At 35.8% G+C, this 17282-nt stretch overlaps 1 protein-coding gene across 1 annotated transcript in view; it reads left to right on the top strand.

Moving 5' to 3' along the window:
• Nucleotides 1-2773: 2773 nt before the first annotated feature.
• Nucleotides 2774-17282, top strand: part of FAP (fibroblast activation protein alpha) — a gene marked incomplete at its 5' end in the record, with an annotated part of 71230 nt that continues 56721 nt past the window's right edge. The window contains 3 exons of the mRNA XM_082841621.1: nucleotides 2774-2864; nucleotides 3977-4041; nucleotides 4374-4458. Of these exons, the coding sequence (XP_082697747.1) occupies nucleotides 2774-2864; nucleotides 3977-4041; nucleotides 4374-4458 (241 nt within the window). The remainder of the gene's footprint in view (nucleotides 2865-3976; nucleotides 4042-4373; nucleotides 4459-17282) is intronic.

Raw genomic sequence — 17282 nt, 5'->3', positions numbered from 1 at the left:
GATCAATAACTATGGAATAGTTACTATGAGCTTTGACAATCTTAGCTCTTCTTTTTATTATTATTATTATTAGTTATTTATTTATTTAGGTTGTGCCAGGTCTTAGTTGTGGGTTGTGCAGTCCTCAGTGTGGCATGCGAACTCTTAGTTGCAGCAGGCATGTGGGATCTAGTTCCCTGACCAGGGATCGAACCAGCATCCCCTGCATTGGGAGGCAGATTCTTAACCACTGTGCCACCAGGGAAGTCCCAATCTTAGCTTTTCTTGACTTAGGTCTCAAATATCTTTGATGTTGGGTATTCTGATGAATCCCTTAATTTAAACAAGTCCTTGGAGGAAGACCTTCTAACCCCAGGTACTATATAACCACTGCTCTGATTATCAGACCTCAATTCTAACAAAACTCTAACCAAGTTAACATTTTGGACACAGTCCCTGCAGAGTAAGACTGTGGTCTTTTGAGTCATGTGTAACAATGTCCTCTGAAAATGTGAGGATTATGCATATTTTAGCTGTAATTATTTTACCATCACCCCCTTAAGATGTGTTTCAAAAGAAAATCAATGAGATGTTAATTAAAAATTTTATTTATTTATTTTTAAAAACATATTTATTACTTTGGAATCAGCTTCAGGAATTATCATAAAGAAGCAATATAACATAGTAACATTGGCTCCTGTTGGAATCTTGGGCAAGTTACCTAATTTTTCAGGGCTCCGTTTCCTAATCATTAAAATGAGTTTTGGTATGAGTTAAATGAAATGTATTAAAACACTTTGTATAAAACAGTTGACAGGAAATTTTTACCAAATCTGAGGAATCAAATGGGCAGGCATGGTTTTCTTTGGAGCAAATTTTTATTTTAGAGTATCACTCAACCTTAATTAATCTATTTTAGCTTTTGGTTAATGAATGCATGTTTCTTTATCTCCCTACCCCCAATTAAAAACACAACATCCTTATTTATGCTTTCAGCATCATCTTAACCTTCACACTGTAGGAATATATAGCTGAATGTGTTTTCTCGGAAAACATCTAAATCAAAATCATTTTTGGCAGACACACAGTGGCTATTACTCAATAGTTCTAGAAAGCTCTCTTAGCAAGCTAAGGATTTATGTTATAGTTAACTTATCCAGTGGGCTTACTAAAATGCAGTCATATTCTAAATTAAGCCTTATACGGTCCATCTCTGGAAAAAGCTCACTTGAGCCTCTACTATCCTAATTCTTGCTCTTAATTGTTTACAGGCCAAAGTCATACTTTCTATTTCCGGAGCAATGAATAGATCCAGAGTTGCTTTCTGAGAAAAGTCCCAGTCTTGGCAAAAATAGGACTTGAATTAAGAATCACAAACATGAGCCATGTTTACTTTCTGTCTCTCCTTCTGAGTCCGTGCAGCAGTCAACAAACCCAGAAAAGTAGGTTCTTTTCTACTAAGCACAAACTTAGATTCAGGCTCATTCTCAGCAAGAGCTCCAGAGAGGGAAAAGAAACAAATATGTAAGGACTTACTTGCCAAGCTTGTAGAAGAATGCAAGCTTCCTGAAGATGCACACTGTGGCTTATTCATATTTGCTTTCCCAACAAAAATGTTGACTAGATATTAACTAACTGTCTAAAATAAGAATAGTAGTCAGTTTCCTCAATGTTTAAAAAAATGTTAGTATAAGCATTTTCATTTTGACTCTAAAAGGAGAAAAAGTCAGTGAAGATGTTATAATATTAAAAGAATCTAAATTTTTTTGTGGGAGTACTTGTTTGGATGAAAATTAGAGCATTTACACATTATCTCAAAGAGGTGGACATTTACAGTTCTGTTATAAGCAATGTATCCCTAACTCATGGAATCAGATGGAAAAAATCTTGACATCTTTATTTCTGCAGTCAGTCTCATTTTTCTTGAAACCATTCAAACCAGTCAGAATTTTCCAGAAGTTGCAGTTTGAATCACCCAACCATCCAAGGAAAAAGCAAACAAAAGAAATGTGTTTTAGCCTATAATTTTCCTTCTCACTAACAGTCTCAATTTAAATTTCTCCCTCTTAAAGCACCCTGATTTCTCCTTAGATCCTGTCAAAATGATTTTCTTGCCTACACCCACACTTGACTGCAGTCCTAAGTGGTACTCAGACCAGTCACACACATCAGTGCATTTTTAATTGCTAAAGCCAAGAGTAACCATTTTAATCATGCCCTAATCATTTATTATAGTCAGTTTCTCTTCAGGATGTAAAGTCATGGGAATAACTCACTAAAAAGTACTTGCGGACTTTGAGGCTTTGGCAGGCTGGGACAGAACTTCTGAGAACACGTTGTGTGAATTTTCCAAAGAAGGCAATCAGTCCCAGAGGACCCACATGGGAGCAGTCCATTTGGGACCTGGCTGGTGGCTTTTATCTTGCATTTGAGGATCTCACAATCACACGGAGATGCCCACAAGCATATAGCATGACTTGGATGTTTATCTTAATGCTAGCTTCAGTTTGTAAAGAGCTGACCCCATCAACTGGAAAGGAAGGAGAGACTCCTCTCTAACTCAGGGTGGTTACATCTCTCTGCCAGTAAGTGCTTAATGACTCATTTTCCTCAACAGAATTTTCATAAGGCTGGAATTCAGGGAGGGATGTCTGGAGAATGTCTAAGAGGAAGTTCATAAGCCACCGTCCTGCTCTTTGCAGGAGAAAGCCTCCCATGGTAATCAGACCAGTTGAATAAAGCAAACAACAAAAGATTTCAGGAACATTTCCTCATTACTTTTCATGAAAAATCCATGAAAGCTCACCATGAAGTTTGTTTTAGTCAGGTTGAGACCATTACAAATGTCCGAAGAAGAAAACCATTAGTGGAAGAACTAAAAGACAGTAGGTTAACAACCGTATTTATGTGGAACAACAGAATCTATCCAAATGAATTGCATTGAACCAGGCGATATACTCCAAGAAACTGGTGTGTGTGTGTGTGTGTGTGTGTGTGTGTGTGTGTGTGCGTGTGCGTGTGTATGTGTGTGTTTTAATTCAGACTACCATTTTACTGATGTCAAGTTGACCGATTGCTTTGGATTTATGTAAATTTATCCAAAATGAAATTGTACATACAACTTACTTCTCTTCTCAAATGCTTTTTTATTTATTTTAAAGGCTTTATAATTACTAACTGTTCTCCTCTCTCAGAAGCTATTCTGAGAGGGAAGCAAAAATATCACTTTTGCAAAGCCATTTTCATTCTTTCAAAGGTCTGCTGGTAAATTATTCTTACTGATCTTTCCATCTTTCTGGCCTGTGCATACACACCTAACCCATCCTAAATTTCACCAGATGGCATTTTATTTCTTTAAAGTAAAGCAGTCGTGGGTTTAGACAGTTGAATTTTTAAACTTCTGTATTTACTGAAAGTGCATATGGTGCTATATGGACAAAGAAATTGTGCTGAAAGAAAAACATTTCTGTCTGCAGTACCTCATAATCTCCCAGAGGAAGAAAAGAAATTGCAGTAATGTGGTGTCTTTCTCACAAAATCTTATGTGACTTTAATTTTCTCCCTCTGCTAAAAATGAGATATATGTGTACTGTACACACCTGGAATTTATATTATTTTAAATTCTTCTTTTGGTTGCAAATAGAAAGGTTATCCAAAACCCAATGACTTGCCAATGTGATCTGTAAGTGATTTCTAGAAGAAAATGAAACAGAAACCTAAACTTGTAAAAAATAATTAAAAAAAAAACTTCTGTGTGGCAACGTAAGCAGATGTTGGTGTAGAATTTACAAGGATGAGAATGCTATAAAACCTCCCTTGAGCCACTCACAGTTCATTTCAAGGCCAAGAACGCCCCCAAAATCTGTTTCTGATTTTACAGAAATCTTTTGAAATTTGGCACGGTATTCAAAAGTCTGTGGAAAGAAAAAAAAACCCTTGCCCTAGCTTCGGCTTCCAACTACGAAGACAGACTTACTTCTTTCAACGGTTTTCACAGATCTGGTGACCCACGCTCTGAAGTCAGAATTAGCTAACTTTCAAAAACATCTGGAAAAAATGAAGGTTAGTATATGCAGCCTCAGATACTTGCTAAAGCATGGGGGCTGGCTGAATTGAGCGCAATCAGAGTTTTCTATCGTTTAGAAGGTGAGGATTTGTACATAAGTATGTACTTCCTGGAGTGGGTTGGGATTGGGAAATTTGTTCTAAATATACTGTAGAAACATTTCTCCTTGCAGAGCTGGAAGAATTCCAGCAATTATAGCCAGATCAGTGGAAGACAATCAAAAGCTTTATGGGGAGGGAGAAAGAGGATTTAGGTGTAAACAAAAGCTTGCCAATTCTACTATTTAGCAGAAACCATTTATATGTCTAATTTTCTTTATTTTATGTAGACATGGTTAAAAATTGTACTTGGAGTTGCCACTTCTGCTGTGCTTGCCTTATTGGTGATGTGCATTGTCTTACGTCCTTCAAGAGGTAAGAATTTTCTCTAATTTGCTCTGTCTGCCTAGAATACTTCGGAAAATGCACTAGTGCTTGGTCACAAGTGATCGAACATTTCCTAAGTGCTTATTTTCCAAAGTAAATCTGTTATTTCTAAGAAGAATTATAAGCTCCCAGATATGTTGTTGAGCAACCAGAAATACTGAGGAATTTAAGGCATGGGTAGGAAGAGGTTTCCAGCATTATTTCAGCAATAGAAAAACCTGAGTGCTCTTCTATATCACCCCTACATCTCTGCAAAGTATGTGCTAAATTCCAAGCTTTGACAGGCCTTTAGAGACAATATTTTTAACTAACATTGCTTTCGTTATTGGATTGCCTCATGGAAAGTAAAGATGAGTAAGAATGGAAAAGTTAAAACAGAACCTATGGAAATTTTTATTATGAGTCTTTCCAAAAATTTAGGGAGGCAGTCAAGAATAGAGATCTCGAGAATAGCTGCATAGAAAAAGTGAAATTGTTGTTCTAGATGCAGTAGCCAAGAAAATCAAGTTAGAAGACTAAATATTATTAAGCAAGCGTTATGTTTAGTTATAGATTTATCCTTTTTAGAAAAGCTTAGATTAAGATTGATCTCACTTTGCTAAAACTTGGGAGACTGATGTTGGGGGCTAGTTTGGATTTAAATTAAGACCCTGTCTATAAATATTTCAGTGATATTAGAGAAATAGATTTTTATGAAACTCTGAAAAGAAGCTCAAGTTCTAAACAGGAAAAATGTACAATAATAACAGGTCTTCTGCCTTGGGGTCCAGGGAAAGGAAAAAAGTTTGTATCAGCAAATATTAAAATCTTATGATAGCTAAAGTGGAAAATATCTTTGGTTAAAAGCTAACTGACAGTAAAGGAAGATCAATGACAAGCCTTTAGCTAAAGAAAGTATGAGTCCTGAATGATTTGTTGCTTTAAAAAATGAAATATAGAAAAATATTTTGAAAAATTCAAAATGCTCATGGGATTTTCACAGAATTACAAAATGAAGAGGTTAACCAATAAAACGAAGGCAATGTTCCTGTATCTTCAGTGTTGATTTTCAGTCCTCAGTCCTCTCTGCTAGCACAAGATTATTCTGAGGCTGTTGAGATAGCCTGAGTTCACATTTTTTATATTTTTTCAAGTTAAAATTATTTTCAGACCGGTGTCTTTCCTCGTTTGGGGGCCATATTTTCCTCACACCAGCAATTGTCAGGTAGTAAATTAGTTCCTATTGGCCCTTTGGATGTTAATACATTCAAAATTAGTTCCTGAATTTTAAAGAAAACTCCCCAATACTTGAAATGGACACTTTGCTCCATCAGAAACAAATGTTCTGAGAACAAAAGTGTGTGGATTTTATGGTGTCTACAGGCAAGGATGGGTTGCATATTTGCACTTTGGAATTATAGAGTCATAATTTCTAATAAGAAATATACTGCAGTTATAGTATATAACTATACACATTCATAGATATTTGTCTAATTATATATAATCCCAATCCTTACCCTCTCCCCAAGTTTAACATAGATATATGTTATAATCTACATATATTATAAAAGTCCTATGTTCTTTATAAGCTAATTTTCTGTTTCAACCAACAGGAGATTCTCAGAGCAAAGTAATTTTCAGATAGAGTGAAATAATCAGTTTAAGCTTCAGATGAAATTTTATTTATTTATTTATTATAAGTTTTTTGGAACTAATTTAATATTTTATTTATTTATTTATTTTGGGCTGCATTATTTCTTTTCTTCGCTGCGCATGGGCTTTCTCTAGTTTTGGTGAGCGGGGGCTACTCTTCGTTGCGGTGCACAGGCTTCTCATTGCGGTGGTTTCTCTTGTTGCAGAGCACGGGCTCTAGGCGCGCAGGCTTCAGAAGTTGTGGCATGTGGGCTCAGTAGTTGTGGCACGCGGGCTCAGTAGTTGTGGTGCATGGGCTTAGTTGCTCCACGGTATGTGGGATCTTTCTGGACCAGGGCTCGAACCCGTGTCCCCTGAATTGGCAGGCGGATTCTTAACCACCGCACCTCCAGGGAAGTCCCAGATGAAATTTTAGTACTCTTTCAGCAACAGAAAATCATAAAAAAGCTGAGAACTATTTTTTTCCATAATACCATTCTTTTTCTATTCTAAATTTGCTGAAGAACTTATCAGAATGTCAGAACTTGTCAGAATGTTAAGTAAATTGTACAGGGGACTGTTCATTTATCTACTTTCCTGAGCAGGACCGGGGTTGAGACTCTTCTTGCCTTGAGTCAGTGGTCCAGGCAGTCCTGATGTGAAGTGTGCCCTGATGACTTCCCTCTTTTCTCCTCACACCCTTCTCCTCAGCCATCCCCAGTGTGGAACTTCAGGTCCAGTTCTCAGTCTCACATCTGCCCAGTGGCTGGTGAGGGAGGATCTGAGGTGGCAAGGCAGGAGAAGGGAAGGAGAAAGGGGAAGGAAGAATGGAAAATTCAGAGCCAAACAAGCTTCTCTTTAGCCTTCTTTTCACACTTCATCAGAAATCCGATTACCTCACATTTGCCTTAAGTGCCCTCGTATTCCTAACCCAGGATTTATGCGCCAGCATTAAGAACAGTCTTCCTTTGAGAAACTTAAGGACCCCCTTATGAAACACTCATTCATTTATTTATATAATAACAAATGAAGTCCCACTAGTTAGTCCCGCTCAATGAAGTGAGTTCCACCTGCCCATCATTGTGCTAGTTGGGGAAACAAAGATACTGCGATTTAGACTTTCCTCTGAAAGCACGGTAAGCACCCAGTATGGATGCCCGGTCATCACCACAAATATGAGATCAGCAGTTCACTTAGACCACTGGCTCACTTAAACCACTGAGTGTAAGTGAAAGAAGAAGAGAGAGGGGCTTTTCCAAGGAGGGAGCAGGTCCCAGGAACACCAATCTCAGGATTAAAAGAGCTTTGGAGGAATTAGGCAGGATTTTAGGAACAAATAGGGCAACAGAATGGTGAAATGAGAAAGATTCGTTTAGCTCACTCACCTAATAATAAAAATAACAGACTTTTTTTGGGACTGCCAAGTTTTCCTTTTTTTATTTTCACTGAATGGGAAACACATATGAGTCTCCACCCCTTAGACCCAGGCCGTCCTCCTTGGCCTCAGCCTACTCCTTCAACCAATTCCCTTTCTTTTCTCCTGTCTCTATTTTTTCTCTTGAGATTCTTCTTCCCAAGCATCACTCCTCTTCCTGTGTAAAGATGGAATCAAACCAAGAGTGGAAACTAATCTCCTCGCCTTTTCCTCGTTTTCGCCAACCCCAAGGATAAATACAGAACTTTTTGTTTCAAGAGATATACAGAGGTGACAAGACAAAAACCAAACAAACAAAAAGGTAGAATTGGAAAGTAACAGAAGCTACAGAATTTTGCAAGTAAATTTTATACGGCCTTGTTTCATGATTAATAGTTTCTGAATTCCTGGACCTTTGCGAAAGGAATTGTGGGAGCTATCTGCACTTTTCTTGATTTCTGTCGAGCATAGAGTTCCCTACATGGTGATAAGCAAACACTCAATAAACACTAACTATTTTTTCTAAGATTTCTAATATTTTGTAGCAGCTTAATAAATGGTAGCTACCATTTTATTGTGCTCTCCATCATAGCACACAAAGATGGCAACTAGGCCTTCTGTGTGATGTATTTTGATTTCAACAGTGCTCTTCTTAAGTCTGAGAGTAAGGAGTACTTATCCCTGGGCAGCATCCCTGTTCCTATCCCCCACCTCCTTGGATCAAAAACAAATATTTTTTCAGAAATTTTTTGTGCAAGGCCCTCATAAAGGACATTGGCAGCTCTGAGGCAAAAGCAAGATTGAAAAAAGGAAGAGATATGATAAAGGAAGCTGAGGTGGGTGAGGATGCAGAATAAGACGGAGTGAGAGAGAAAGAAGAGGGAGATTATGTAGTGTGGAGAAATCCAGGTTCTCCTGGGCACGGAGGACCTCTAGTATCTGCTGTGAAAGGAGAACCATCATTAGCCTAGCCTCAGATCTCCCTGAAGTCCTCCTGTCTACCTTTGCACACTTTTTCTTTTATTGTTGTTGTTGTTGGTGGTGGTGGTTTTGGCCTGCAGTGTTTTATACAAGTTTGTATTAGTTGTCAACTTTTTAAAATCAGAAGATTTCACATAGAAGTGTACATTTTTGGCTTCTTTTTAAATATTAGATCTGGCAACATTGGGCCCAAGGTAATAGTTGACTGAGAAGCAGTTGTCTTTAGATTGACAGTGAATTCTCCAGTTTGCTACGTACCCCAATAGAAAATAGAAAATATTTTCTATTTTATTTACACAAGGTACCATATTCACTTACAACATCTGCTTGACTCCTATAAACACTTGGATTTTTAACCTTTGGACTGAAGAAGCTATAGTATTCTTCCTGAGATTGAAAATAGCAATCTACTGAATATGAAAAAACAGAGATTAGCATCCATAGTTATCCATTATCCACAATACCCAGTCCACTGTGCTCCTGGATACTTTGGTTATTTGTTCAATGAATTATTTATTGAGCACCTTCTAACTACCAAGCACAGGTATAAGGCATGAATGACAAGGTCTCTGGCCTTAGGAAAGGACAATCTGATAATAAACATGTAAATAGGTGAATTAATAGAGTATTTCAAATTCGTAAAAGTGCTACAGAAAGCAACTGAAGTGGAGGCTGTGTTAGACATCTAGGGCTGCCATGACAAAATATCACATACTGGGTGGCTTAAACAACAGAAATTTATATTCTCACAGTTCTGGAGGCTGGAAGTCCATGATCAAGGTATAGTCAGGTTTAGTTTTTCTGGAGGCTTCTCTCCTTGGCTTGTAGATGGCTGCCTTCTTGTTTTGTCCTCATATGGCTTTTCCTCTGTGCATGTGCACTCCTGGTGTTTCTTCCTCTTCCAATAAGGGCACCACCAGTTCTATCAGATTAGGGCTCCACCATTATGGTCTTACATAATCTTAATTACCTTGTTAAAGGACTTATCTACAAATACAGTTCCATTGAGGGTTAGAGTTTCAATTTATGTATTTTGGGGGGACACAATTCAGTTCATAACAGAAGTGGTCAAGGAAGGCTTCTCTGAGATTATATTTGAGCCAAGACCTCAAGGACGGAAGGACGCAAGCTGGGGGCTAGACCCTCAATGCAGAGGGAAAAGCAGATACAAAGGCTCTGAAGCAGGAAAGTATATTTGGGAAGTTCAAGGAATCAAAAGGAAAGTGATAGCTGTGAGGCCAAAATTATGTAAACAAATGAACACAGGAAAATACATATATACATATGTACTTATGACTGTACACACATATATAAAATTTATAGTGATTGCTTACTTAGGTAAGTAATACCTTATATAATTTATTTCAGAAGATATCTGAAGTCACAGATGATTTAGACAGAATATAAATCAATGTTTTATAAGAATAAATATCATTTAGAATGTCTATATTTTAGGCAGAAAACCATTGTTACTATTATTATTATTGTTACTATTACTACTATTATAACCTCAACAACCACTTTTTATAAAATAAGATATTTGTGAGACCAAATTGTCATCAAAGGAGAGGTGAATATGTTTTTAAGGCTTAAAATTTTCCCAGTATCAACATTCAGAACTGTGAAACAGATTCCCTCAAATATCTTAAGAGTTTTAAGCTTATTTATTCACTGTTCTTTTGGAGGAAATATGGGGAAGTCTAAAGTGCTGAGGAAAAGTTTCAGAAAGTTCATGGACATAACAGAGCTTTTGAGTTGAGTGTAAACACATCAACCTTGCAGATTATATTTCTCTACTTTGCACTTGGATTTTAAAATCACAGAAGACGAATCTTGGAAAATTCTTTGAGTTTTGTCAAATTCTAAATAATTTAGAAAATAATCCAAGTCTTTGGATGACTCCTATTATGCAGAGGAGTTTACCTGTCTCTGATTTCCAAAGCGAATTGTTACAACTTACACAAGAATATCTAGTCACATATAGTCCTTGAGGAAAACATGTTCTAAAGTTCAAATAGGGGAGGTGGAATCAAGGCTAAAGGTTCTTAAGAACCAGAGACAGTGAAACTGAGCCTTAAAATCTAGCAACATGTTAGGCATAAATTAAAATAATATTTCAATGGGATAATCAATACTAATCAGTCTTTTACTTACTTATTGGTTATTATATATAGAGCAAAGAATTTATTTTTCATTTTAGTATCCTTGTGAATTAACCAAAATTATGTAGTAAAAACAGAATCATTTACAATCTTTATTAACCTTTATTCCTGTTAATAATAAAAAAAATAGGGTTGCTTAGTATCTAAATTAAAATTTTTCAAACTGATTATGGTTTTTATACTCGGTAGAAAAACTGATATGATAGGACTCCTTAAAGGAACAGGATAGAAAGACTGTCAAAAAATCAGATAACTTAGAAGAAAAGAACAAATTTCTAGAAAGATACAAACTACCACAATTCACTCAAGAATAAATAGAAAACCTGAATAGAACTATAACAACTGAAGAAGTTGATTTAGTGATTTTTAACTTCCTGCAAAGAAAACCCCAAGCCCAGTTGGCTTCACTGGTAAACTCTACCAAACTTTTTAAGAATTATTACCAATCCTTCACAAACTCTTCCAAAAAATAAAGGAGAACACGTCTCAACTCACGCTGTAAGGCCAGTATTGCTGTGATACAAAAAATATTCAAAAACATTACAAGAAAAGATGTTACAGACCAATAGTAGTTACAGACCAATATTTATTATGAATATAAATGGAAAAACACTCAACATAATACTAGCAAGTCAAATCCAGCAATGTATAAAAAGGACTATTCACCAAGAACAAGGGAGATTTATCCCAAGAATAATATCCGAATAAGGATGCCATAGCAATTTAATGGAGAAAGTCTTTTCAACAATTGGACAACTGGATATCAACATGTAAAAAATGTTGGACCCACTTCCTCACACCATACATAAAAGTTAACTCAAAATGGATCAAAGACGTATATGGAAGAGCTAAAACTATAAAACACTTAAAAACAAAACCTAGGGATAAATCTTTTTGTCCTTGGATTAAGCAGTGGTTTCTTAGATACGACCCAATGCACAAGCAACAAAGGAAAAAGTACATAAATTGGACTTCTTTGAAATTTAACACTTCGGTTGCAAAAGCTATCATCAAGGAAGTGAAAAGACTACCCACAAAATGGGGGGGGGAATGTTTGCACAAACATACATCTGATATGCAACTTGCATCCAGAATATATTTTTTAAAAACTCTTACAAATCAATAATAAAAGGCAAATAACCAAATTCAAAAAATAGACAAAGGATAGACATTTACCCCCCAAAAGATATAAAAGTGACCAATAAGCTCATGAAAAGAGACTCAACATCATTAGTCATTAGGAAAATGTAAATCAAAACCACAATGAAATACTAGGAATGAAATTACAGGTGTAGCAAATTAGGTTCATCAGCCACTTATGTTCTTATAGCTACAGGATAAGTTTTAGTAAATTGAGAAAATAACTCATGGTCCTAATCAAAAGTATGGAGCATACATACATCAGTGTGAATCAGTTAAAACTGCAGAAGATGCTATTATCCAGTTGGTCAGTTCGACCTTATCACATGGCAGTGCATTTATGTGACTATAAGGTTAACAGAGCATCCATTACAGCCTGCCTAGTGAGAAATGGCTTGGCCTTGGAGGTTCAGTAGAAGTGCAGGGAGTTGAGAGAGATTTTGGAGATAGAATTGTCAAACCTGTGTGCTGGACAAAGGCAGTAAAAGAAGAGGGAGCTCAAGGATAACTCCCAAGTATTTGAATTGAGGAACTACATGGACGACAGTTGCATTGACTTGCAGAAATCTGGAGGGACAGCATGGAATTCCTTTTTTCTTAGCTTTAGACATACTGATTTTTTAAAATTAATTTTTATCGGAGTACAGTTGCTTTACAATGTTGTGTTAGTTTTGCTGTTCAGCAAAGTGAATCAGTTATACATATACATCTATCCACTCTTTTTTAGATTTCCTTCCATTTAGGTCACCACAGAGCACTGAGTAGAATTCCCTGTGCTATACAGTAGGTTCTCATTAGTTACCTATTAGACATACTGATTTTGAAGTGCCTGTGAGATACGCAGGTGGAGGTGTTAAAGAGGAAGTTTAATATATCATCTGGATCTCAGAGAAGAAATCCAGTGAGGGGTGAGGGGTGGCAGTGGGGGTGGGTGTGAGCCAGCTAAGAAGATGTGATAGAAACCCTGGGAGAATTAAATGGTTGAGGAAGGTGACTCTTTCTGAGGTCCCAAGTAAAACGAATATAAGCCACACCACAACTTAAAGCAGAGATTATAGGAAGATGAGCTGGCAAAGGAGACTGAGTGGGCCTTCAGATATAGACGAGGTTTATTTTCATCTTCAGGGTCACCAAAATATTTGGCATTTACCACCATGTTCTTGTGCATTATGTTGACCATACCCTATGACCTTTACTGCTTCAGAGATCACGAAAAAAATAGCCCTAATTAACATAGCACAACAATAACATAATACACAAGATGAACTTAAACCTGACAATAACTTTGAATAACTTATGTTGATCAGTGCTACCTGTAGAGAGAACCATGGGAAATTCTTTCAGAAGTGAGAGCTACTACATTCTTCAGTGAGACATTGAAAGCTTATAGCGAACTCTTTGCTTTGACAAAACTCAAATGGTCTCATTTTCTCTTAACGTTCATTTTGAGGTATAATTATTCAACCCCCCTTGTGTGTTGCTTGGTTCTTGACCTTATTTTTGTGTTTGTTTTGTCTTGTTATATCACACGTATGCTTTCACTTTAAATCAAAAGGTAGCGGTAAAGTGTCCAGTCTCTAAAATTAGATGGAGCTGGATTTAAACCCCAGCTCTGTTATGTATTAGGCAAGTTACTTTAACTCTTTAATTTCCATTTCCTAATCTGTAAAGTGGTGTTAATAATAATACTTAGAGAGTTGCTGTGAGTGTTTCACAGGGCCACGTGTGCAGAGTGCTTGGTACTTATTAGAACTTAGTAAATTATAACACTTATTACTGGTCTAAAGCTACCTCACTTCCATGTTTTTCAAAGTTGTCAGTCTTTGCCCAAATATAATATTAGTTTTAAATAGTTTATTTCCCAACCAAATATCTCCAACATTTGCCCCTGTGGTGCTCACTCCAAAAACAAACATGAGTTGATGCAATGGCTGGAGACATTGCCTATCTGAGGACAACATCTTTGCAGAGCCAGCAGAGAGACAGGTGCAGTGTGTCTGGGAGCCCACGTCACTTTCATTGGAGTGGCCTCATAAGCATCAGTTCCAAAACAAGTATGAAAGTGAGAACAAAAAGACCTACCAGCCATTCGTGTACTAACTTAATAAACCATATTTTCTCATTTAATTTATGATGAATATTAGAGCTGACATCAGATGTCTCTGTTCTGATACTTATTTGTAATTTTTTAGGACTAGAAAATTAAATGGCAGAAATAGAAATAGAACCCTAATAAAGAATAAATACAAAGTTGTAAAAAAGAATTAGGAGAATAGTGAATCATTATTTACTTGGGAATCATTTCTGTGAATTGTCATTTCTTGGATTCATAATTGAAATAATTTCCAGCTGTGCTTTAAAAAGTTGAAAATGCAAATAATTAAACTATAGTAAATTGGAGTGTTTTGCAGTGTATAAATAACTGTGCTAAAGATGGGCCAAATTGACTATAGGGGCTCTATCAAGAATTAAGTGTTAAGTGGTGTCAGTTATGTATAGAAGAGAGATATGCTCTCAGAATTCTTTTCTACTTCTGCTCAGTTACTTAGAGTTTAAAAATTATAGATGCCAAAACTAAACTTCCAAAATAATCAAAAGATCATAATTCAACATTAAAATATTATTTGGAAAAAGGCATGAAAATCCACGTATTCATTCAGTAATTATTAGTGGAATATTTTTCAGGTGACTAGAACTTGTTTAGTGTGATTGATGCCATAGAGATGCATTTTATACTGACTTACACAGAAACACACACACACATACACACATTCAAAACACTAGAAAACAATGACCCCTTCCCCTACCAGTGCTTTCCCTGTTATCTTGTTTAAATCTAATCTGGGGCAGAATCACTCCCTTTGCCCTTTCTCCACTGCTCAAGGATCAGCGGAGGGAATGTACCTAAGGAAGAGTCCATCTGGACAATTAGCAAGAGGACTGAATAGGGACGGAAACATTACAGGCGACCGTTAACATTCCTTGAAAGCCATGATTAACATTAGCTGTGGGGAGTCTGTCCATGAAGTGTGAATTGCTACGCAGGCCAGACCCATCCACCTACCAGGAGTTTATAAGCAAGGAGCAATTCCACCGACAGGCACAGGAGAACATTGAACCAAGTACAATAGATTCAGTGAAATCACTAAATTTGGATTCTTTGCAGAAGAATCACCTGTGGGGCTTGGTAAAAACTGAAAATCAGGGCCTTATCCCCAGAGATTCTGAATCAGTAGATTTGAGATAAGGACTGGGAAACTTGCTTTTCAAACAAGCACTCCAGCTAAATTGAAGGACAAAATTTTGATACATATTTAAAGGATGGCATGTCCAGGTAGAATTATACATGAAATTTACAACATGGACAGGAGGATAAAGAGTAAGGGCAGGTGTATCTTTGGGGGAGAATTACTGAAAACAAACTAAAATAAAATCTGTCCAGTTGATTTATTTTTTCATTCAACAAATATTTATCATGCTTCCACTGTATGTTGAGCACTGTCCTAGCTGGTACAAAGAACCAGAACTTGGATTGGAAATTCTAAGTACATGTCTTATAACTCTTAATATGTGACCTAAAGCATTGTCTTAGAGTAGATACATTACTCTATTGCATTTATGAACATGTGGTCATTTTCAGCAGGAAGAAAAGAATGCCTAATTTAAATTCTCCCCATTTGATTTGGTATCACTTTGAGCCCAGCCTGATGCCAGGATAATCACACCTTCTGAGCCCATGTGAGGTTAGGAGTAATCACCTACCCCAAATCTGTGCCACAAGCCTATTTCCGCATAAACACAGCTGGCTCCTCTGGATGTGTTCTGTATATCCCCTTATCACTTCATTGGCGCTGGTGGGGCTTATTATCATGACAGTAATTAGTAGTACAATTAATATATATTTAAACTGCTTTATAGATATTGAGTTATAATATGACATATGTTAAGTTCTCTATATAGATCATTGGTATTTATAGCTACTATGCACCCATTTAAAATAAATGACTAACTGGGAAGTAATATGAAATATAATCTCATGTAACTTTTGAGCATAATCTAAATTAGAGGTTAAAAAGAGTAAATAACTAACCCTTGAAATCTTTTTGGGAAATCTGATAAGGATCAGCATGATCATTAATGTTAAAAAAGGAAAATGAGTGGAATTTTTTAAATAATTTGAAACTCTTGTTTTTTTATCAATTTTATTTATTCATATGTGGGATATTAGTACTAACCCTATTTATGATCATAATTGGACTATTTCACTTATAGAGCCCTAGGATGACCAAGATGTTCTAAGTATAATGGATGAATTCCATTATATTAGAATAAAAGTTAATCTTAATTACATATATTAATAGCTTAATCTGAAACTGCATTTCCCATACTGTGATTTTAGTAGATATTAAAAAAAAAAATCCCAGTGGTCAAATTAGTTTGAGAAACAATGATCAAAAATATTTGTTTAAACATATATATATTTATTTGAAGACTACTGATAAGCTATGACAATAACAAAAGCTAACATTTATTGACTGCCAAGCATAGAGCTAAATGTTTCATTTGAATTAGCTCCTTAATTTAACCTTCTATAAAAATGAAGATTAATTATAGCTAAGAATTTCTCAATTAAACATAATTGCAAGTAAGGAAAATTATATGCAAGGATACTTAAATAGGAAAATCTATTATATAAGTCATTATCTATAATCAAACCATTATTTATGTTAGACAAAAAAAGATATCACCAAGACTATATTCATTTATTGAATTAATATTGAAAAAAGTTTAAAGAAAAACAATTACCTAGATTTTTGGTATTCACAATACAGGAATTCTCTAAATTAAAATTTGTTTCATCTGTATGTTCAGGGTTGTGAGGACACAAATTAAATATATCTCAAAAGGAAAATAATTTCCATTGTAAATAGTGTTAGAATTTCCCCTTGACTATATTAGAAACAGATTACAATTTGCTCTTAAGAGAGTTAAATAAAATTGAATTAAAATACTTAACAATTATACTAATGCTGTTGCAGTAAAATGGTAGTATTTTATTCATAGAATGGGAATTATAAAATCAGTGGTATGAATTTTGCACAAGACCATTTAATTAAATAGAAGCACTTTCATTATGAATAATTGTATGGCATATACAACCTTACTTAGGATGCAAAGAACCTGTACAAAGATGATTATTAGAATAATCTAATGTTATTAAGTATTTAGTGCCTGGTTGCCTAGGGGTTCATCAGCCACTTATGTTCTTATAGCTACAGGATAAGTTTTAGTAAATTGAGAAAATAACTCATGGTCCTAATCAAAAGTATGGAGCAAACATACATCAGTGTGAATCAGTTAAAACTGCAGAAGATGCTATTATCCAGTTGGTCAGTTCGACCTTATCACATGGCAGTGCATTTATGTGACTATAAGGTTAACAGAGCATGTTGTGTCTCAAATTTCAAAACCTAATGTGGTAAAATTGGAAGGTATTATCAGCA

The sequence above is a fragment of the Leucopleurus acutus genome, assembly GCF_964270905.1.
Source record: "Leucopleurus acutus genome assembly, chromosome: 6".
Lineage (NCBI taxonomy): Eukaryota > Metazoa > Chordata > Mammalia > Artiodactyla > Delphinidae > Leucopleurus > Leucopleurus acutus.
This window is presented reverse-complemented; position numbering and strand designations above follow the sequence as displayed.